The sequence below is a fragment of the Pavona decussata genome, unplaced genomic scaffold (genome assembly GCF_977016875.1).
Source record: "Pavona decussata unplaced genomic scaffold, jaPavDecu1.1 SCAFFOLD_95, whole genome shotgun sequence".
Classification (NCBI taxonomy): Eukaryota; Metazoa; Cnidaria; class Anthozoa; order Scleractinia; family Agariciidae; genus Pavona; species Pavona decussata.
The window spans coordinates 2,671,734-2,694,415 of NW_028145512.1; the positions used below are offsets into that span (position 1 = coordinate 2,671,734).

Genomic DNA, 22,682 nt, shown 5'->3' on the forward strand with positions numbered 1-22,682 from the left:
GCCCAGATCTGGCACCCACGGAACCTTGCAGAGATTCCTTTTCGATGCTTCTGAGGTCATTCAAGAAAGGAAGGAAGATTCTTGATGACTTTGACCACTTAAAAGAAGGGCTTTTGTTTTCTTCCTTCACCACCTTAGATTTGGAGCAATTTTTTAGTGGAATGAGAACACCCGCTCGCCCAGCCCCCGACATGAACGACTACGCATCGCGGAGACCCATCTGTATTTTAGAATCTATAGAGAGGCTATACCAATCCTTTTTCATCTTTTATACCGGTCCTCAAAGCCATTACACACAGAGAAAGCTGGGTCTAAAGGCACTGGAATAGCTTCGAAAGTCCCACAGCAAGAGTACCGAGGATGTGGATGAACAGACGAGCGCAGAGGAAAAGGAGAGACAAAGTAAGGCATTGCAGGGCTTTGCAAAAGAATTTGGACGGGGTGTAGGACAACAAAGAACAAGAGCAAAGAAAGACCTGGTACACTTCCACCTGCCCTGATTATGTTCAGAAGGAATGTGTCGGCACATGGAGAAATCTATCCACTGAAAGAGGGTCAAGGAAGTGAAGGACAATCTACAGCTCATGATGCCGTCGAGGAGTGCGAGATTATCTTTTCAAAAGGCGATGTAGTTGCTCTCAAGCACTGGTTCCTTTTGGCCTAAAGCATGCGGGGGCTCTGGGGACGAGATTGGGAAAATGAAGCGAACATGCCCTCTGCACCGTAACGACAAATCAGCATTAAGTAATTGTGCCCCCTGTATTATACTGTTATTGTTGATGGGAAGTTTGCTGCATATGCACTAAAAATATATATAACTGCCGAAAGGATGAGCAACTGGTAAGGTTACTACGTTCATACGATAAGCAGATTCCTATAAGACCCTATAAATGCTATGAAAAAATTGGCGCTCCGCTTTTAGGCTTGGCTAAATATATATATATTAATCGTACATTAGAGAGTCCGTTCGATGTCATCAGGCTCTTTGTCTTTTGGGAAGTCGGTGAGGAATAATGTTACCGCAAAAGTGTATGGGGGGTGCTAGTGGTGTGTTTTAACATGCATTCATTCAATTAACATTGTGTCTTAGAATCTGGACTTCCATTTGTATATTTATGGTGGCCTCTTACTATATCGAAGGCAGTTACACATGAATGGCAATGTTACACGTCATTTTTCAATAACGGGAAATAAGAGATTTATTGCAGGATAACATTAGTCAGTTCAAATGATTTATAACACAAGTCTTCTTTAAGAGCCGTCTGTAAATATCGACTATCGCCGTTCGGACAAGAAAAAAATGAAATCCCTCAAACTTTCTCAGAAGAATGGTCTATGTAAGTGATTCACATAAATATAACTTTCAGCTCAGTTCGATTTGTAATGTAGCTGTAGTGCGACCATCTTCGTTTTACCGCTCTGAGAGGGCTTTCAGCAGCCACTTTAGGCCACACTTTTAAGAATTTGCCTTAAAAAGAAAGCGTTACAAATCCCAAACAAAATCCCATTACTCTAGAGAAGCAAATGTTTGTTGTTGTGTTGAGAAGCTTTTTTGGGAATTTGATCGAAATCTGATTTTTTTACAAAATTTTTAATTTCTTCCCTATTGAACTACTCTTCAAGTGCCAAAAAAATGGCCGAGTTTAAAGTGCACCTAACCCCAATTTTTTTTATTCGCTTAGTTGAAATATCCATGTTAATTTAGTTCTGCGAAAAAATAAATCGATTTGTTTAAATATTCTTTTTTCTGTGGCCTGTTGAAATTTCAAAAATCGCACCAAAACGGAGCTGTGTTTGGCTCAATACTGAGTTCTGCGGGGCATGGCTCTAGTCACGTGGCGTGACGTAGTTTCAGGAACCACACGGAACTGCGAAAACTGTGATGTGGTCGTGCAAAAAAAAAAAAAAACGAAATTATGCCTAACCGGTGCGTCGCTGCCAATTGTAGTAACATCAAGGACGTGGAGAGGAATATTTCGAAGCATCAGTTTCCGTTTTATGGCGATACAAGGCCAGAAGCACGGAAACGGCGTAAAAGATGGGTCGACTGGGTTAAGCTGAAACGGGCAAAGTGGGAACCATCAGTACATTCCCATTTATGCTCGGTCCATTTTAAACCAGAAGCGTTTATGTTCCAGTTCGGCAATGAGATAGATCTGAGCAACAAATGGCTTCAAAGGGACGAGCTCGGAGTATGCGTATTTCCCAGTATACACAGTGGAGCGAAAGAAAAACCTATATCCGCGAGAGATAAAAGAATGGTGAGATAAATCAATCGTTGTTGTCATACTGAACTTATTGTTGATTTGCCGTTGAAGAATGCGACAAAAAATTGCCTTCGCTGTTTCTAAGCCTGTTATAACGATTGTCCTTGTAGGCAGTCAAAGCAGCAATGTCAGGCCACAGAATTGGTTCTGATACCATCGATAAAGCAAGGAAGAAACGAGTGAGACTAGCTGGAACTGCCACGGCCACATGCAGCACAGCGTCGGCAGTGAATCCTGCTTCCAGCACAAGAAGCCAACCAGAAGAAGTTGAACCTCCAGCGATTGAGCATTCAGTGACTGAATCAGCTGAAGTTGAAATAATAGAATTTAGTTCTACTGGTGAAACTTCTACAGGTTCAATCACGGAAGGTTTGATTTCTGCTCGTTCAACCACTGAAGGCTCGACTTCCCACAAAACCGTAGAAGTTGAAACAGCTGCACCATCACCAGGAAATGATGAACCAGCCGGGTCGAAAAGCAAGTGCAGCAACTTTTCTGTTCTTGAAAATCAGAACAGACTTTTGCAAAACAAGATTCGAACGCTTCAAGGGCATCTTTCTAGGCAGAAAAACGAAAACCGGAAGTACCGGCGAAGAAGCGGAAGTAAGTAAAGATAGTATAAGTTTTGTAACTAAAATAATATCGTCTGAATTGTAAAAAGGAATGGTGCTGTAAAAAGACACAAGAATGTAGTTTTTTACTACTGCAAGTAGTCCCCAAGTTTGGCCATTCCATCAAAATACACACACAGGTTCGAAAATGGAATCCAATGAGGAGACGTCAGAAGGGATGGTGCTAAAAATTGGAGACTATATACAAGGCCATAGATTTAGAATTAAGCTAATTTTAGGTGCCAGGTAGCCAAGGAAATGTTCTCATATTCATACGAAGTAGCTCAAATCACTAATGGTCAAGGTCATTTAGAATATTTGAAATAGCAATCCATAACTTAAATGCATGTGTGCACCATTATTTTTTGGTTTAGACACCAAGGATATTGCTGAGCCCATAGCATCGGCTAATCAGGAGTCAGGCAATCAGGAAAGTTATTGTAATGACAAAAGGATGACTGCAGAAGAGGAGTTGGAGGACGTGGAAGAGGATGAGGAGGAGGAAGTTCAGTGTTTCTCTGCTGCACAAATTGAAATTCTGACACCGAGATCTGATTGCTTTTTACGTGTACACTCTAAATACTTTGTAACATCTCAGAAGCCAGTGAACAAAAGGCAAAAAATCCTGGCAAATGCAAAAAGGACCCTAGAATTAGTTAAGGGATGCTTAATATGTGTAAGGGTACTGGTAATCAAAAATATATTAACTTTTATTGTCTGCCTTAAAGTACTGTAATTATTTATATATTGCCTTTTACAAACACTTCAAAGGGTAATATTTTTAAGGGTTTTGTAAGTTGCAAAGCTATGGGGTAGTACAGGGTTTTTATTACATTACTATTTTTTGCAGGTTGCCACTGAAGGGTTCAAACCTAAGATCTGAACCAAAGCACATTGTCTTCTTGACAAAATTACTGCTGCTTTTTAGATTTTGTACAATCTGCAAAGCTGATAATCCACTGGTTGAAGCCAGAGAAAATGGTACAGAGGTCATTATTAAAACAACCTGCATTAACCAAAAATGTCAGAACGAACACACATGGTACAGCCAGCCCTTGTTGCCCGACTCAAAGATACCAGCCGGGAATTTTCTCCTTTGTATGAGCACTCTGCTTTCAGGAGGATCAGCTACCAAAGTGTTGCAAGTGTTTTGCCATATGGGACTTGGTTGTGTGTCTATCAACACATTCTTCAAATATCAAAGGGTAAGTCTTGTCTCATTTGTTTTGTATGATAATACCCCCATTTTATTTATTGTGAGCCTTATTTACATTTTTCAATTAATTGTATTATCGTAAAATGATTGCTTGTATTGCAGTCAGTAAAACTACAGAAAGGAATTTTAGACGATAAACTGATTGTGCAGGTCTGACAAGTGCATTTCCTTCTTGGAGTTGAAATAACCGAAATAATTAGCCCTGAATTTATATTTAGTTCAACTTAAGGGCTTTTTTCGCTGGGCATATTAGGAAGAAAGTTTGCATTCCAGAATGGGTTAGACAAATTTACAATAAAACTGTTATAAACACTAAGAAAACAGCCTAAAACAGCTTACCATTAACAATCCATGGGCTCCTATTAGTACAAGGATATTTATGTTTGAGAGTTTGAGAGGGCTCATTATCGGGATTTTATGTTATTACAGTATAAATAATGAAGTTTACTTTTTTATCATTTTTAACTCATTCATTGCGGAGCTTGCGAAGCAATGGATGAGTTTTTGCAGAGATGGACAAAACGGCATTAGCAAAATCTGCGTAGACGGATGTGACGTCGTTAGCGAAAATAGCGGAAGTGACGTAAAACTTGGTTGGATTTGAGCAACCGCTGACCAATAAGTCAACTTGCCACGAATAGCAAACAAAACAAGCCTAATTAAAGATTGCAAAACACCGTGATTAAATGATTGTAAAACACCGTGAGGGAATTTATATTTTTAAGGTGGGTATTCAGTAAATAAAATTAGTCCAAGACATTCTTTTTACTCCGAAAATGAGCCCGCATACGTACTGTCCCCTCCAGGAGCTGTTTTTGTCCATTGGGTCTCATCGCCTCGTGTTCCGTGCCAGAGAAGGAAGCCATTTTTGGTAGGAATATTTAACTCTCTTTCACACGTCATTTCGGTAAGTAAATTCTCTCTGTTGACGATTATTTCATTTGCTTTAAAACTTACAACACATACATAAAAAGTGAAGCGACCTACAATGTGGCTAAATCTGTTTTTACAGCGCAAATTTCGATCAGGTTCCACGGTCGCGCGTACATGTGTTATACAGATTGCCGTACAAGGCCTTGCGATACAATAGCCGTACAAGGCCCAGCTATCAAACTGGCAAACAAACTTACCTTAAAAACTGTTAAGATGCAGATTTATGGTGTAATGCAAAGCTTTATCAGCTACATACAGAAGAAGTTTAACTCCATCGCTTGTAATGTACGTTCGTTTCTTTGCCTTTGTTGGTACCAAAACGATGATTCACAAAGTCAACTTAATGATAGTGGACCGAAAACTCTTCCACTAGGATGTATATGCAGTGACGAACACGCTGACAAACAAATCAAGGAAACAATGCAGGTACATGTAAATAAACAAATGATTAGAAGATCTCGCTTTCACCTATTTATCAATTCAAGCCAGCCCCGTAAAATTTGCAAGTCGAGAGACAGAGCCCTCTCAAGAATACCTTCAATGCAATTAAAACGCATTTTGCAAAAGAGTAGAAAAGTGAGACAGTCATTGCGAAAACATGCCCTCAAAATCGTTCCAAAGTCATCGAAACTCCATGAATATCTCAGCAGAAAAAGTCATGTGTACCACAGGCTAACTTATGACCTGTTTTGCATCACACATAAATGCAAACAGTCCAAACAGTCTGTAAAATATAGCTACGGGTCTAATCAGTGCTTTTATTTAGTTTTTGTGCAAATCAGAAGCCCTAAACACAAGAAAGTTCCTGTGGTTAGTTACATTACCAACATGACTGGTTTAGCTCGATTGAAATGTTCCAGATTAAAAGCATTATGGGTGTTGAGTCGTATTGTCTCACTTAGTGGTGATGTAGAGAAAAATCCTGGTCCCACCAATCAGTGCAATGAAAACAGAAATGCAAATTGCCTATCTGTAGCCAACCCAGTCTCATTACTAGAATCGAGATTGTCTCAAGTTGGTAGAGTTGCTATTGATGTTGGAGGTGCAGGCGATTGTTTCTTTCGTGCTATATCACATCAGTTGTTTGGGACTCCCGACTACCATTTGCATATACGAAGCCAAGGAATGCAGTATTTATTGCATAACCCAGAGCTGTTTATAGAAAGCAATACTGAACGATCATGGCAGGATTATCTCAACGATATGTCAAGAGAAGGAACATGGGCTGATGGAATAATAATTCAAGCAGTTGCTAATTGTCTTAATCTGACAATCAACATAGCAGAATCATTTGAAAACTTTTCTCCACTAACAGTTATCCATCCAGTCAACACTCAGAGAAATTCAACCCAAGTTTTTATTGGTCACATAGGAGAATACCATTATGTTTCTACTGTAAATCTTTTAAATTTGCAATGTAACAGACGAGAACAGGTGGCAAATGATTATTTTTATAAAGATCAACAGTTAGTTTATGCAGTTAGAATTGATGCTGAACAAGCAAAAGCAAAACAAAAAGCATGTGAGAAGGATTACATCCAAAGCGAGAGACAAAATACTGCTCATACGGAAATGGACAATGAACAAGCAAGAGAAAAACAAAAAACACGCAAGAGGCATTACATCCGAAAAAAGAGGCTAGATACTGCTTATACAGAAATTGAAAACGTTAAGAGACGAAAAACACAACCAATATCTGAAGCAAATAAAAACACAAAACGCAAGGCTTATATGAAACAGCTAATGCAAAAGAAACGGGAAAATGCTGAATTCAGAGGCAAAGAAAATAAAAGGAAAAGAGACAAAGCCAAACTTAGAAAAGGTAATACAAACACTAATACTTGTAATGCAACAGCAAAAAAAAATGTCAACTGACAATAATAATGACACAAGTAACAAAATAATAGACCAGCTTCACAAAAATATCAGGTGTGGTCCTGAATACATATGTACCTGCTGTGATCAATAGTGGTACAGGTCATCAGTCACAAAGTGCAATGTAAACAATTATAGCAAATGCCAACAAAAACTCGTTAAGTCTTGTATTACTGGGCTAAAAAGTGTTGATGATACTGAATGGATCTGTAGCACTTGCCATTCAAACTTAAAAGAAAGTAAGTTACCCCAGTGCTCAAAAGCAAATGGTATGAGTTTCCCTAAAAAACCTGCAGTACTTGATTTGACTCCATTGGAGGAAAGACTTGTATCACCACGCATCCCTTTCATGCAAATTCGTGAACTTCCAAGAGGGGGTCAGCTTCTAATTCATGGCAATGTAGTTAATGTTCCAAGTGATGTAAATTCAACAGTCTACATATTGCCTAGATCGATCAGTGAGTCACAAACTATTCCAATAAAGCTAAAGAGAAGTCTGAGTTACAAGCACCATTATCAGTTTCAAAATGTTAGACCTATGAAAGTATTAGAAGCAGCCAAATATCTTGTCAGTACTAGTGAGTTGTTTAAAAGTGAAGGTATTGAAGTACAAGATTCCTGGCAAAATTACAATACTTCTCATATAAGTGAACAAGATTGGCAGGAATTTTTTCAAGGCCATGATAACTATAAAACAAGTAGCAAAAATGATGAAGATCAAGGTAGTAATACTGCAAGCAATATAATTGACATTGGCACTAACATGAGTTCTGAACCAGAAAGTAATGAAAATGATAGCCGGTGTGAGGTTCAAGAGCGCCCTTCTGGAGTAACAGACACTTTATTGCAAGAACCAGATATATGTGAAAATTCTGATAAAATTTTAAGCTTTGCTCCAGGTGAGGGAAACAAACCATTAGGCATTTTTATGGATAAAGATTCAGAATTTTTGTCTTTTCCCACAATATTTTGTGGCAAACGCAGAACAGACAACAAAGATAGGGAGATACCGTTATCATACAGTACTGTTGCTAAGTGGGAATTGCGATGCCAAGACAGGAGAGCTGCAGAATCAATCCCTAACTTATTTTATAAACTTAAAAAACTTCAAATTAAACAAATCCAGGATACTGCTTGCATTTCTTTACGAAAGTGTAAAACAAAAGGCAAAAAGTACACAGCAGGTGAACTTAAGTCAGAAGATTACATCAACAAACTTGTTCATCTTGATGAAGGTTTCAGAGTTCTTAAGAATTTACGAGGGAGCCCAGCATACTTCCAAAAGTGTAAGAAAGATTTATTTGCTATGATTCGTCAACTTGGTAACCCAACCTGGTTCTGTTCTTTCTCAGCTGCAGAAACAAGGTGGACACATTTGCTTAAGGCTTTAGGAAGACTCATTGAAAAGAAGGAATACACAGATGATGATATAAAAAACATGAGTTGGCAGCAAAAATCAAATCTTATTCAAAAAGATCCAGTAACATGTGCAAGAAACTTTGACCACATGGTTCAACTTTTTATTCGTGATGTTCTAAGAAGTGATATGATCCCAGTAGGAGATGTTGCTGATTATTTTTATAGAGTTGAATTTCAGCAAAGGGGCAGTCCTCATATCCATGCTCTCTTTTGGATTAAAGATGGACCACAATATGGGAAAAGCTCTGAAGAGGAAGTTGTTAATTTTGTAGATAAATATGTCACTTGCAAAAATGCCAAAAGTATTGCTATGGAAGATCTGGTAAATTTACAAAAACACAGGCATGCAAAGACATGTAAAAAGAATGGGCATCAAGTTTGTAGGTTCAACTTTCCATTGCCACCCATGCAGAAAACTATGATATTGAGACCACTTGATGATTATGATACTCTTTGTCCAGAAAAACAGAAGTACATTAAAGAAAGTGCAGAAAGAATTAAGACTGAACTTGACATGATGAAATTTGGGGAAGATATCAGTTTTCAAGAATTTCTTGACAAATTGCGACTGACAGAGGAAAACTACGTATTGGCTTTAAGATATACTTTAAAACGCGACACTCTCTTTTTGAAGAGAACGCCCTCAGAGATAAGGATAAATAACTACAACACTACACTATTGAAAGCTTGGCAAGCGAACATGGACCTGCAATATGTCTTAGATCCCTATGCATGTGCAACATATATCTTAGCTTATATTACAAAAGGGCAGAGAGGAATAAGCAGACTTCTTGAAAAAGCAACTGATGAAATTAAATCTGGTAATCAAGATATTGCTAACAAAGTGAGACACATTGGCAACAAATTTCTAAATGCTGTAGAAATTAGTGCTCAAGAAGCAGCCTACTTGGTATTACAAATGCCAATGAGGAGATCAACCCGTGATTTTCAGTTCATCAATACTTCAAATCCAGATGAAAGGGCCTTTCTACTAAAGTCACTTGACAAACTAAAAGAACTACCAGATAATTCACCCGACATAGAGTCTGACAACCTTATTAAGCGTTATCAGAGAAGACCAAAGCAGCTACAAAACTTCTGTTTAGCTGATTTTGCTGCCTGGTTCAATTGTGTACGCGAAAGTACTAGTGATAAAGTACCACTTACAAGCTCAAATGATTTTGTGCCAGAAACCCATTCTGATGACAATAATGATGACGAGATTCATAATACTATTGATGATACAAGTGCCAATAAAAATGAGTACAACATGAGAGGTGGCAATAAAGTTGTAAAACGATGTAGGCCCAAAATCATCCGCTCTGTCAGATTTCATAAAGATAGAGATCCACAAAATTTTTACAGAGAACAGCTTATGCTTTGTACTCCATGGCGAAATGAAAGTACTGATTTGTTAGCAAATTGTGACAACTATGCAGAAAGATTTGAGCAACTGAACCATGTTATCCTTCGTAACAGCCAGCAATACGAATGCCATAACAAAATGTTACAAAAAGCCATAGACGATTTCAACAGTGATTACTGTGACAACCATGATAATGTGGCACCAAATACACAACACAATAATAAACAAGACTGTGCACAAAAACAAAAACCAAGTGAATTGTTTGGCTGTTTTGATCCAGGGGACAATAAGCTTCATAGCCAGTATGATTTGCTTGATGACATTGGCATATTTCCTAGATGCAATGACCATGAAGAATTAGTTATCAAGCGTTTATCTGATTCTGAATATTATAAGCTGGTACGCTCATTAAATGAAAAACAAAGGCAGTTTTTCTACCATGTACTACACTCTATCAAAACCAGTGACAAGCCTCTCAAACTCTTTCTGTCAGGTGGTGCAGGTGTTGGTAAATCAACTGTTACAAATGCATTGTATGAAGCACTGATTCGATACCTCAATAGTATACCTGGTGAAAATCCAGATGAGGTTAAAGTACTTAAAGCAGCCCCTACAGGGAAAGCAGCCTTTAATATAAATGGAAACACTTTACATTCAACTTTTAAAGTGCCAGCCAATAAAGGATTCGACTACTGTAAACTTGATAGTGACAGGCTCAATACATTAAGAACAAAATTGTCCAAACTAAGAGTACTATTTATTGATGAAATATCTATGGTGGGAAGTGGTATGTTTAATTTCTTGAATTCAAGGTTACAAGATATAATGGGCACAAAGGAGCCATTTGGAGGAATAAGTGTCTTAACTGTTGGAGATTTGTTCCAATTAAAACCTGTTTTCGATAGCTGGATATTTAAAAATCCAAACACTTGCTATGGTGCTTTAGCAACAAACTTGTGGACAAATTACTTCACCTTATTTGAGCTAACTCAGATAATGAGGCAAAAAGATGATAAGCAGTTTGCAGAGCTGCTCAATCGTTTAAGAGAAGGAAAGCATACCAAGGACGACATAGTAACCTTGAAACAAAGATGTCTTCATAATATGATTTCAGAAGTAAATAACTTTTATCCAAAGAATATCACACATCTGTTCACTACAAATGCATCTGTCAAGGCCCACAATAACAATATATATACCTCATCAAATACTCGTAAAGCACAGATAAAAGCAATAGATATTGTCATTGGAGACATTTCTGATGAGCTAAAAAAAGAAATGAAAGCAAAAGTACCAGATGACCCAACTAAAACAATGGGCTTATATTCACTTGTCCAAATAGCAACTGGTGCAAAATATGATTTAACAAGCAATATTGATGTTACTGGTGGTTTGACAAATGGTGCAGAATGCATTATAGAAAACATAGATTATAGGGTTGAGAACTCTAGCAGACCCAGTATAATATGGGTGTCTTTTTCTGATCCAGGCATTGGCAGAAAACAACGCCAAGAAAACTGTCATCTTTATCATAAGAAAAATATTGAACAAAATTGGACACCAATTTTAGAGGTCACAAGACAATTCAGAATTAACAAGAAAACCCAGGTACAAATTCTTCGCCGACAATTTCCATTAAGACCTGCCGCTGCAAAAACTATTCATCGTTGTCAAGGTGACACTTTAGATGCAGCAGTTGTTGATTTCCCATCTTCAACAAAGGGGCATATGCATTATGTTAGCTTAAGTCGCGTCCGAAACAGTTCAAATCTGTATATCATGAATTTAAATGAGCAGAAGATAAAAGTAAATGAAAATGTAGCACAAGAAATGGAAAGGCTAAGAACTGAAGCAACTCTTTCTCCAAGAGCTTCGCTTCAAAATACTGGTTTATCACTATTCACTGTAATATTCCATAATGTTAGATCTTTACATTTACATATTAATGATGTGCAAAGTGACTACAATATGCAAAAAGCTGATGTTAACATTTGTGTGGAAACTAGGCTTTGTACAGCAGATATAAGTGATGACTACAATTTACCAAGATTTCAGCTATACAGAAATGACTACAGCCAATCAAATGTAAGAACATCCTATGGTACTGCTATGTATGTAGCAAATAATATTCTTTGTTCACAAATTCCATACAGATTTAACTACAACCAAGTAGAAATTACAATAATGGTTACCAATCATCTAATTAAACACCTGGATGTCATTGGTATCTATCGCTCTAAGAGCAAAGTAACTACAACAAAACTTGTTGATGCCCTAAAACATCTTCATGATACAAAACTAGCTAATGTTGTACCTACTCTTGTTCTTGGAGACTTTAATATAAACTTGCTCGAAGATACATCAGAGAAAAAAGCACTCTCAAAATATTTAATTGAAGAAAAGGGTTACACACAATTAATGACACAGTTCACAACTGATTATCGCACACTGATAGATCATATTTACACAAATGTACCACATCTTGTAACATCATCAGGTGTTCTTGAATCATATTTCAGTGATCATAAACCAATTTTTGTATCTTTGACATCTAATTGAGACATTGTACTTTTTCATCCCATACTATTCCCTAATCAGTTGCTAAGGATAAGTAATCGTTAACGCAATAAAGAATGGAAAACTGCACAAAACCAATTCACATTATGCACAACATTGGGGGTGGTTACCAAACATCCCTATCATGGTAAATGGAGTCCTTACAACAGGTAAGATACAGAAATGCACTGTAGAGCACTGTAATTGTGGGTGCAAAAGCCAGTTCATTTCATGCCTTTATGATAATAAATTTAACCTTATTTCTCTTTTAAATTTCAGCTGAAATGTTCAACTACAAATGAGCATACTGTCCAAAAACAATCAATGGATGACAACAGTATCGTGGTGCTGCTGATTCCTTGTTCAAGTATATTGGTGTACAACTCACATTATCACTGAAGGATAATGCTGACACAGATGAAGTAAACAAAATACAAGTTGAGCCCATATTAACACAAAGAAAGACTAATGTTGTGTCCAAACACCTGAAAAAAAGATCAATAAAACTCAAGATTGTGAGGATCTCTCCTAGCAACCTCAACTACTGCTCAAATGAGAAACAAACCAGCACCATTTAATCCTCTGCAAAAGAGCATATGCAGCACATGGAAGATTTCATTACCTTGAATGCACTGTAATTGAGCAATAATGAACACTATCAAGAACTCATTTAAGAAACAATGTGCCCAATGCAGTAAGAATGTCACACTGCCATGACTTTTCCAGAAAGTTTTACTTGTTATTGAAAATAACTTCACAATATGTACATCCTGCTCAAATGTCATAAACAATAATTACAGAATCAATCCATTGAGCACACTGAAAATTCCTGTAGGATAAAATATCTGGCATTGAAAGATAATCATGAAGTAAACATGATTGTTTTAATTTTCCCTAATTTACAAACTGAGTGCAAAGGCAACCATATACTACTACATGTAATATAAACTAAAAAATTCATGGCTTCATGCCATACATAGAAAATGCTCCTGAACTCAACAGGACTAATCATGTAGCTCTGATAAAAAAAAAAATTATACCAAAATTTTTGATCATTCAATCCTTCGTTATAATAAAGCTTTCACAAAAGAAAATGCCAGGAAATATACCTTGCTGCATCCAAAATTACAACAGCATTCAATAAGAAATTTTCATATACGTATCTGATGATATTCATTTACTTTCTGCATTTTACATGAAATACTGTAATGTACAGTATGATACTCTGTTGCACCTTGTATATCAGTTACATAGCATGTCTAAAAGTAAATAATTATATTGTTTGACAAGATAACCACTGATGTGAAACAAAACTAAAGAAATAAATAAGTAAATAAATAACAAAGATTAATTATATACAGTGTAGCTCTACATAAAAAACACAGAAAACCGCAACTGTTTTTTTCTGTGGTGGTTGTTGTGCATTCAGCACTACTATGCAAACGACAAAACAAAGTAAATCAATAGAAATTTGTTAAAAAATCCAATTGCCAATGAAAGACCAGTTGCTTATTTACAAACTGTGGAGGACTTAAACTGGGGCCACCGAAGGCAGCCCCAAGACATAAAATATTAATTTTACATACATTGCTTTTCGATTGCCCGAAATTTCTCTACAGCCCAGGCCAAAACGCGCTTTGATTCCATGGTAATGCGAAAAGGAAACCCTACACATGCCCATAAATAAGCTTTACCTTCGGACCTCGTGCTTTCGCGCAATATGGCATCTAGAATGTTGAGTTCAGGCAGTCCAACTAAGCGAAAATACAAAGACATAGAGGGATATATCCATACCGTTTCAGAGATCAAGATTCCGAGCTCTGGAAACAGGTATTTTGATTTTAAAATCCAAGAAAAGGAGGAAGTCAGTCGCGTCGTTTGCTTCTCGCCAGACAAACACAAGAAGTTGAAAGATCAACAGACCTCGAAGACGCCTGTTAGAATATTGACTGTTAGTCCACAGAAGAGCAGATTTCAACCTGATGTCGAAGAATATAAGTTGTATATCTTTTCACAAGTGCAAGATGCAAAGAACTTGTCATTCCGCTGGAAAGATGTAACAGGACAAGTTGCTAAAGACCCTTCTCTTCAGCAGATACTGCAGCACTCTACAGTTGGCAACATTGTCTCAGTTAAAGCTAGAGTTCTTTCGAAAGGACAAACCACGACTGTAACTTCACGTTCCACAGGCAAAGAGGTGAAGAAGTGTCAGCTCGTTGTAAGTGATGGAACTGCTGTAATTACTGCCACCATCTGGGAGGATGGGATAGAAACGGTTGCACAAGGGCAGGTGTACGTATTTGGAGATGTGAGAGTGGGCTATTTTAATAAGACGTATCTCCAGTGCGCTCAGTCTTCAACTATTTCACCATACAACAAAGAAATTAAGATCTCTGAAGCGATGGCATTGGAGGCTGAGAAACTTAAGCCTAAAGAAACAAAAAGTGAAGAGATTGAGGGCAGAATCCTGGCAGCTGATATCAGCAAGCTGTATGTTTGTGTAAATTGCAATGGGAGAATCGCAGCAGAGGACGATAATGACCCTGAAATGGTGAAGTGCACTTCTTGTGGACAGATGATGCTCGTGTCACTTTTGTCAGCAACGTTGTTGGCTAATTTCTTACTTGGTGATTTGCAAGGTGAGAAAATAGGACGTTACTTCTCACCAAGTGCCCCTCTTAAAGAATTCTTTGCTAAACTATCATGTACCGAGGGATACAATATAAAAGAAGATGTAACAAAACTAAATACAAAAATGATATACGCAACACTTCTGCCTATAAAAAAGAGAAAATTTTGCATTTCAAATGCTGATAAAATAATTTTGTCTATGCAAATTGTGCAGGACAATGATTAGAAGTACCAAGACTTTTGTTAAAAAATGTATTGTTGTTACTTAGACTTGCATTGTAAATCACAACTGCCTCAATGTTGAGGTAGTTGGCAACTGCAAAAACATTGCATATTCTTTTTTCACCTAAAATTTAGTTTCAGTTTTATATAAGATTACCCCTGGTAGATGAGATATACCAGTAGTAGAAAAATGTTCTGTTGTTGTTACTTAGACTTGAATCACAACCACCTCAATCTTGAGGTCATAAAAACTACACAGAGATGGCATTAACTTTTGTACATTTCACTATGCGTTGAAGATTATTGCCTGGAGCATTTAGTTTCAGTTCTATATAAGATTAGGTGAGATATACTTACGGCCTCTTCATATGAGCCCGGTAAACCAGGCTGGCTTGGTTTCCGAGATCTCGCCTTGCCACTCTTTTCTTTGTAAAAATATCGATGTGTTCATATCAGAGGCTGAGCTGGCCCAGTAACCGAGATCTCAGTTTTTGCAGCCCACATCACGGTAACCAGGATGAAAATTTTTCCATATGAACACTCCAGCCCAGTGACAATGATGAAAGTTTTTAAACAAAATAGCTTCGCTCTCAAAACATAGCGGCCAACAAAGTGGCATAGTTTTGATCTTGGAAGTATTTCCACTTTACAAGTATGTGAATTAGCTTTATTAGTAAAGTTACAAGGGTAGAAAAAGCTTTGGAAGTTGCAAACAATACAAATTTATGTTCCACAATTTTGATTGTCTTTCTTGAATTCATCCCGGTAAACCGGGCTGAAAATTCCCATATGAACACACCCCAGAATTTGTCCCGGTTACCGAGCTAATATCAAGAGGCCCTTAGAATGTTACTATACTTGCAAAGTTTCCCTATCAAAGCACATGTCACAAAACTAAATACAAGCAAGATATGTGCAATACTTCTACCCATAAAGAAGATAAAATTTGCCACAGAAAAATTAACACTTCCTTGATTGTTGTTAAGAAATGCTGTGTTCTTGTTACTTACAATTAAATAACAACCTCAATCTTGTAGTTGTAGGAACTATTTAGAGGTTGCATTTCCTTTTGTCGATTTCCACTATCTGTTGCAGATTACTGCTAGCATTTAGTTTCAGTTCTATGTAAGATTTGATCAGGTATATCTGAAAGTATGTATAATTGCATATTTTCCTATTTAATCACTGCATCTGAGTGTTAACTATGTTAATAAATAAAGTTAAAGAGCAACTTTCAAACATTTTGTAGATTAACCTTGTTAACATTAAGTATTGTTCAATTTGAGGAAAATAAAGTTAGATGTTGTGTTAGGATATAGCATTCTACTTGCTTGAACAGGTTTTGCAGTGAATACTCTGTTTTGTGTCTCCTTCCTCAAACTCCCATTCATGGGACAAAAATAGCAAAATATTTTCTATCTCGTAAAACCCCAATATCAATTAATCAACCCAACAACAAACTTTTTTGTAATTAAAGGTAGAGACCTTAATGTTAATCTCGATTTTGGTTGCATGGGATAAGGAGTGTAGCTTCAACATCTCCAACAACTGATCACATTTTCACCACAATTTTGGTTATACGGATGAATGAGTTAGCTCTTAGGAGCCTTTGATAGACCAAACTCTTCCATTCAATCTACCTGTACTGGCAAAGATACCAAGCTCAGATGGTTGCAAAGCTAAAGGCCATTCAAGATGGCATTATTATTGCAGGAGATGGTCGCCATGATAGCATGGGACACAATGCAAAATTTGGTGCCTATACTATCTTCTGCTGCACTGTTTCCATGATTATTCATTTTTCTCTGGTTCAGGTTAGATATATTTTTTATCATTATTATTTCTGGGTGATGCACCTACAGTGTAGCTCCCTGCAATGTCACTTAGAAATACAGTATACTTTATATAGAGTTGATAATGTATGTACACTACTCTTTTATTCTCAGATGCACTTCTTTAACTTGCTAATTGACCTTACCAATAATTTAATTTTCATTGGAGACATCAAACTGGTCTTTCTGTTTTATTTATATCCATCATTTTCTTTTATAGAGGAATGAAGCTGGAAATAGTACGGGGATGGAATTTATGGCATTTAAACATTGCATGGACTTCTTGCTGGCTTATGGCCTTCTGATCACCACATTCATTTCAGACAGACACACCACTATAGCCAGCCACATGAAAAATGTTCTTACGAATATTGTTCAATACTTCGACATCTGGCATCTAAAGAAGAGTAAGGATATACCGATCTTCACTATCATTGTAGATTGTATTTATTTATATTTTTGTAAACTTCTTGTCTGTTCCAAACATTATGCATCAATCAATTCCAGCTGCAACCATAGCCCCCCCTCCCTCCTGGGGCAATTGTAGGGCATTTGCACACACTGTCAATCCTGGGGGTCGGGCATTAGCCAAGACCAGTGCGAGAGGCCTGGATACTGACTGATACATTACCTGATCACTCCAAACCCTTATGAAAGTTTTGTTTTTTCTCATTGTCTTTCCACAGAAATCCGCAAAGTACAGTCAAAGATTGCAAAACTGAAAGACTGTGAAGCCTTATCTGAGTGATAGAGCCATGTGAATGGCACCTCCATTGGAGTGCCACCTCTACCTTCAGTGGCAATGGGAGAGTTATTTTGGCAAAGTTTAAGGGATTCCTTAATCATTTCATCAATAAACATTCTGGCTTCAGTGATCCCCTGTTCACAAGCCCTACCCAAATTTTTAGGTGTAACATATTGTTCATTTAATCGTGGTTGTGGTTGTCTGTTCCCATCTTGATGTTCTAAAATTGATGTATATTGTAATGTAACCTACAACTCAAATAGGCATTTACATCCTAGGCACATCTTGGCTGCAGTTCACTTCAACTTTAATCTGCATAGAGAGGTGAAACGTCGAGGGAAAGATGGGGTTGAGAGGGTGAAAGTATCTTATCCAAAGTTTAAGAATGGTGAAGCCACTGTCAGAGATGTGGGAGTCGAACGAAACTTTGGTAAGCATTTGGATCTCCAGATGTGAACTTGAAAATAGTTGTTTTGAAAAATCTGAAAAAGTATTATTTTTACCGAATTTTCTGTTTTTATTTTAGGGTATGTTGAGGAGATCTTTCAGACGTATATGAATGCGAGCAAGGATGAATTGAAGGATGCAAATACCAAGCTTTATGAGAAGACCCCTGCTGCAATGAACACCATGCTAGAGAAGCAGCCTAGAGCAGAGGCCTTGCTGAAGAGGCAACAAAGGAGCAAAATGGTGGTAACAGATGTCCCTCCAACCACACCAGGTACTCTGCATCACATCACTGCAAAAACACTCCACCAATTTATTGTCAGTATCTGTTTTCATAGATAATCTATGGCAAAATCTCCTTATCTGAACAATCATTTTTATTGTTATCCCTTTACCAATGTAAGTACTACTACGGGAATTTGTAATGTAAAGTCCCCTTTTTTTTGCCTCACCAGTTTCTCAGGTCCCAGAAACCACTGGACAGCAGTATCAGAGAAGAGAGAAAACCACCAGAAAATGCCGGGAATGCAAGCAGCCTCTGAAGGGCCACAAAAATGTTGTGGATTGTCCACGCAATAGGAGACAAAAATAGTTAAACACTAAAGCGGTTTTTGTTCGAGTATTTTTGGCTTGTAACCACGTGACAAGGCAGCCATGTTGGTGGTGTGTTGGTGGTCAATACAATAGAATTTTGTCGCAACGAATTTACATGAAAATAGGGTCTAACTCCCAGAGGAGAAAAATGCTTTTGTTCTTAACCCTACCTCACCAGTATAAGTATGAACATTGTAATAGTAAGAATATTGTGTGTCGTCTATAATGTATTTATGTTGTATTTTTTTGGTTAATGGCAAAATAAACGAATTGAATTGAATTGACGTTACAGTGGTAGGTATGTTCATTATGTTGCCTAATGTGAAAAGTACAATTAAAGCATTAGTACAAATAGGGAAAATTTTCTTAATTATAACATGAGTTCTTGACAAAGAACAACAGTAACAATAACAAAAAAGAGCAACAAGAATATAGTTATAGTTGCTCACCTAGATAAAGATAGTATCATAACAATAATGGAAATGCGCAATATTATTTTAACCATATTGAAAACAGAAACAAAATTTAGGCAACTGTACAAAAGACACATTTGACTGCTTACAAAGTAGGATATATGGGAAAAATCCTTTTATGGAATTCTTACAAGTCAATTTCAATGATTTTGTAGGTTATAGTGTCCTGGGATATGTTTAAAGTCTTCTTTGTTTTTAAGATGGCAAGTGAAATGTCTCTTTGTGATGCTTTTGCAGTAAAAGGTTGCATGGGATCATAAGAATAGATAATTCTGTTTTTATATAAGACGAGATCTCCTAGAAAACTCTAGGTAGTTTTGAGTAAAACTAAATATCTATCCAAAAAGTAACTCACATGTAGGTTAATGTATTAAATTTATAAAACCTTGATGTTGGCCATCTTTTCCCTAAGAATGCCCATTTTTCAACAACAAAGATCTTATATAAGGTTACTTTGTATTCCTTCCATGTTCTGAGGCAAGAGTCTGTTGTGATGAAATAAAACTATTAACCCAAAGAAAGAAAATAATCGTCAGATACTAGTTCTAATGATATAAAATAAATAAAATAATAACCTCACCTTTTGATTATTTTTCGTCTGGTACATTGGATAACTGGGTAGTGGCCATAGGTTTGGAGATGACGATGGGCATGTCACCGCATAACTTACACAGGGTTGCCACTCATTAGAACCCAAAAAATTCCCTGAATTTCCCTGACTTTTCACTGACCTCAAAACAATTTTCAGTGACCTTGCATCAGGTGATTATCAAATAAGCCAAATCCACTTTTACATTAGCTTTAGTTTCTTCGGCAGACCATCGATATTCTTTTCTTCATTTTCAATCTCTTTACGTTTTTCACGGGATTTTGAACGCATGGCATTTGACTTCACCAACAAATCCATTTTGTGTTTTGTTTCAGCCTCTGTAGCAAGTTTATCGGCTTCTTCTAAAGTCTCTCCTTCTTCTTCCTTGATGACTGAAGCTCCTCCTGTACTTCTCTCTTCCTCTTCTCTTTTTGACTGGCCTCTTGTTTTCTTTTTCTGATTTAAGCAGCTCTTGTATCTTGCATGGCTTGCCTGCAAGATACCAGAAGTTCCTTTGTTACAGAGTCTTCTATAGGACCATCTAGATTCTTGACACCATCATATGCGAAATGGGAAAGTATGAGCAACATTTTGAATGCTTCTCACAGTTTGGAATACTCCGGTTTCTCCCCAATGCACCCATACAAGAAAGTCTCAAGACCTTATTCTGAGTTGTAGGCAACAAATTCATCTTTGTGATACTTCTGCACCTCTGTAATGAAAGCTTTGTACTGCTGAAGGATAGTGTCACACGAGCCTGAGGACTCCAGTTTTTTAGATGTCAGCTGTTGAAGCAAACTGGAACATTTCGAGATTGCAGAATCTGGATTCTTGGCCATGTATCTAGGATCCATGCATGTCAGTTGTCTAACTATTGCATACTGCAAAGGACACTGCTCCAAAAACTTGTTTGTCAGTTTCAGCAACAGAACAATAAACTCACTTTGGAACTCCAACACCTGCAGTGGGCTCGCCTTTTTCTTGGCTTGAGCCTCTTGTAAAAGAATTTTGCAAGCAAAGCCAACATCCACTTTCTTTGATGATAGTATATTTTCTTTCTTAAGGACATCAATTTTAGAAAGTTTGGCAGCAGGTGTAGCTTCGTCAAGGACAGACTTCTTGATGAACTTCTCCAAAAGTGTCCACCAAATTGTGTACAATTCTTCTGCCATGAATGGAAGCACAGGCTCCTCTGACTGAATTCTGAAATGTCTTTAGGAAAGGTATAAGAATTATTGCAATGGTTATAAAGAGCTGAAGCTTAGCTGTACTGAGAGGGTCCAGAACATGTTCTTTGAGGTTATGGAATGATCAAATAACTGAACTCTTAGACTTAGGCCCTGACAGGGTGGTTGTCACATATTTCCCAATGTGAGGCCAACCTAGAAGTGCCCTTTCTGCCAGAGGAACATCCTCCAGCCATCTAGTTCCACAGAAACTGAGTGGGCATGTGCTGCGCCCTGAAAGGGTTTCATGTTCTTTTCTTCTAGCTGGAGAATCTGAGAAAATGTAATACAGTGATCTTAACAGACTGTCGAGTTTTCATGGAGTTGCTGTAACTCCATACTTGACGGCCCCATGTACTACATGCAAACCACATGAACTAACGTTGATTAAGTGTGGGAGATATGGATCAGTTCGTGCTCTGTCTGAACAAAAACTATCGAAAACCTTCCAGTTTGTGTTTGGTCCATCCATGGAAACTTGAATAAGATTGGCTAGATTTAGTTTGTCCAGTGCTTCACTGAATTTCTAAAGTAAGTCAGCTGCTCAATCAGCAAACAATCTGAGGCCCTTAGCCTGAAGCATTTTAACCAAATTATGGACAAACGTTCTTGTTTAGATAACCAAATACAAGAGCATTTTGGAAACCTGACATCCGAAATTTCAACCTTGAGACACAAAATGAAGCGAGAACTTGAAGGTGTGGAAGCCTCCCTGAGAGACGTAGAAAAATCTCTAGAGACGGCTTGGGACTCAATCAATGACATCCAAGAAGAAACAAGAACCCACAACGACAACAAGAAAAAACACATGCCATGCCAACAAAACCTGAACTCTCATCGTCAAGAACTAGACCTCCTTAAAGTAAACCTCACAAAAGGTGACAGCCAACAAGCTGAGATAGAAAATTTGAAAACAAGGCTGCTTGAAGAACAGGTGAAAATTATCGCTCTGGAGAACTATTCTAGACGCGAGAATCTTTGATTTATGAATGTACCTGAATGCAACGACGAAAATTGCATGGATATTGTGCATGATATAATTGAAAATGAGATGGATATCAATGTAGAAGATATCCACTTCCATGCAGTTCATCGTGTTGGAAAACTGCGCTCAGAAGATGCCAAGAGTTTCACGAGACCAATTATTGCACTCTTCCTCAGCAGGGTGGACAGAGACGCAGTCTTTCAAGCGAGAAACAGGTTGAAAGATTCATCGAGAGCTAAAGATACATACATAACGCAAGATTACGCAAAAGCGATACAGCAGGAAAGGAAAGTATTAATCAAAGCGATGTTTCAAGCAAAGGAGCAACGTTTGAGCGCAAAAGTTATCAAAAGAAAACCTATCAACGTTATTTACAATGTAAGTCATATCCCTGAAGACCTTAGGCCTCCTCAATCCAGTGCACAGGTTTAATCGAGACATTTAATCTGAATTTTCTTTGCTTTTTTTTCCATTGTCACGCGAACGTACGGCTGCTTCCCGTATCAGACAAAGTTTCTTCCGAGACTCCTTATTGACCTAACGGACTTTTAATATTTTGTTTGATTTATTTGTGTATTTTAGCCTCGTACCTTTTTGTTTTTGGTGGCAATATTTATCTTCTTCGTTTAGTCATACAAATTAGTTGCATACTTGAAACATATCTACGTTTTTCAACTGCTTTGTTTATGAGCATC

General features: G+C 37.4%; 2 protein-coding genes and 1 pseudogene across 2 annotated transcripts; all 3 read left to right on the plus strand.

The window, feature by feature from the left end:
• Positions 1 to 1,916: 1,916 nt before the first annotated feature.
• LOC146473133 (uncharacterized) lies at positions 1,917 to 18,712 on the plus strand (annotated as a pseudogene).
• Positions 4,950 to 6,902, plus strand: LOC146473134 (uncharacterized). Its single transcript, XM_085118868.1, has 2 exons — positions 4,950 to 5,001; positions 5,401 to 6,902. The coding sequence occupies exon 2, from the start codon at positions 5,448 to 5,450 to the stop codon at positions 6,900 to 6,902; it is 1,455 nt and encodes a 484-aa protein (XP_084974994.1). The 5' UTR covers positions 4,950 to 5,001; positions 5,401 to 5,447.
• On the plus strand, positions 10,462 to 12,246 carry LOC146473135 (ATP-dependent DNA helicase PIF1-like). The gene has a single exon (XM_085118869.1). It carries the CDS (start codon positions 10,462 to 10,464, stop codon positions 12,244 to 12,246), a length of 1,785 nt encoding a protein of 594 aa, XP_084974995.1.
• Positions 18,713 to 22,682: the final 3,970 nt, after the last annotated feature.

Coding starts and splice junctions, on each gene's coding strand:
- LOC146473135 (XM_085118869.1), top strand. CDS start 10,462: ATGGTGGGAAGTGGTATGTTTAATTTCTTGAATTCAAGGTTACAAGAT.
- LOC146473134 (XM_085118868.1), top strand. CDS start 5,448: ATGCAGGTACATGTAAATAAACAAATGATTAGAAGATCTCGCTTTCAC.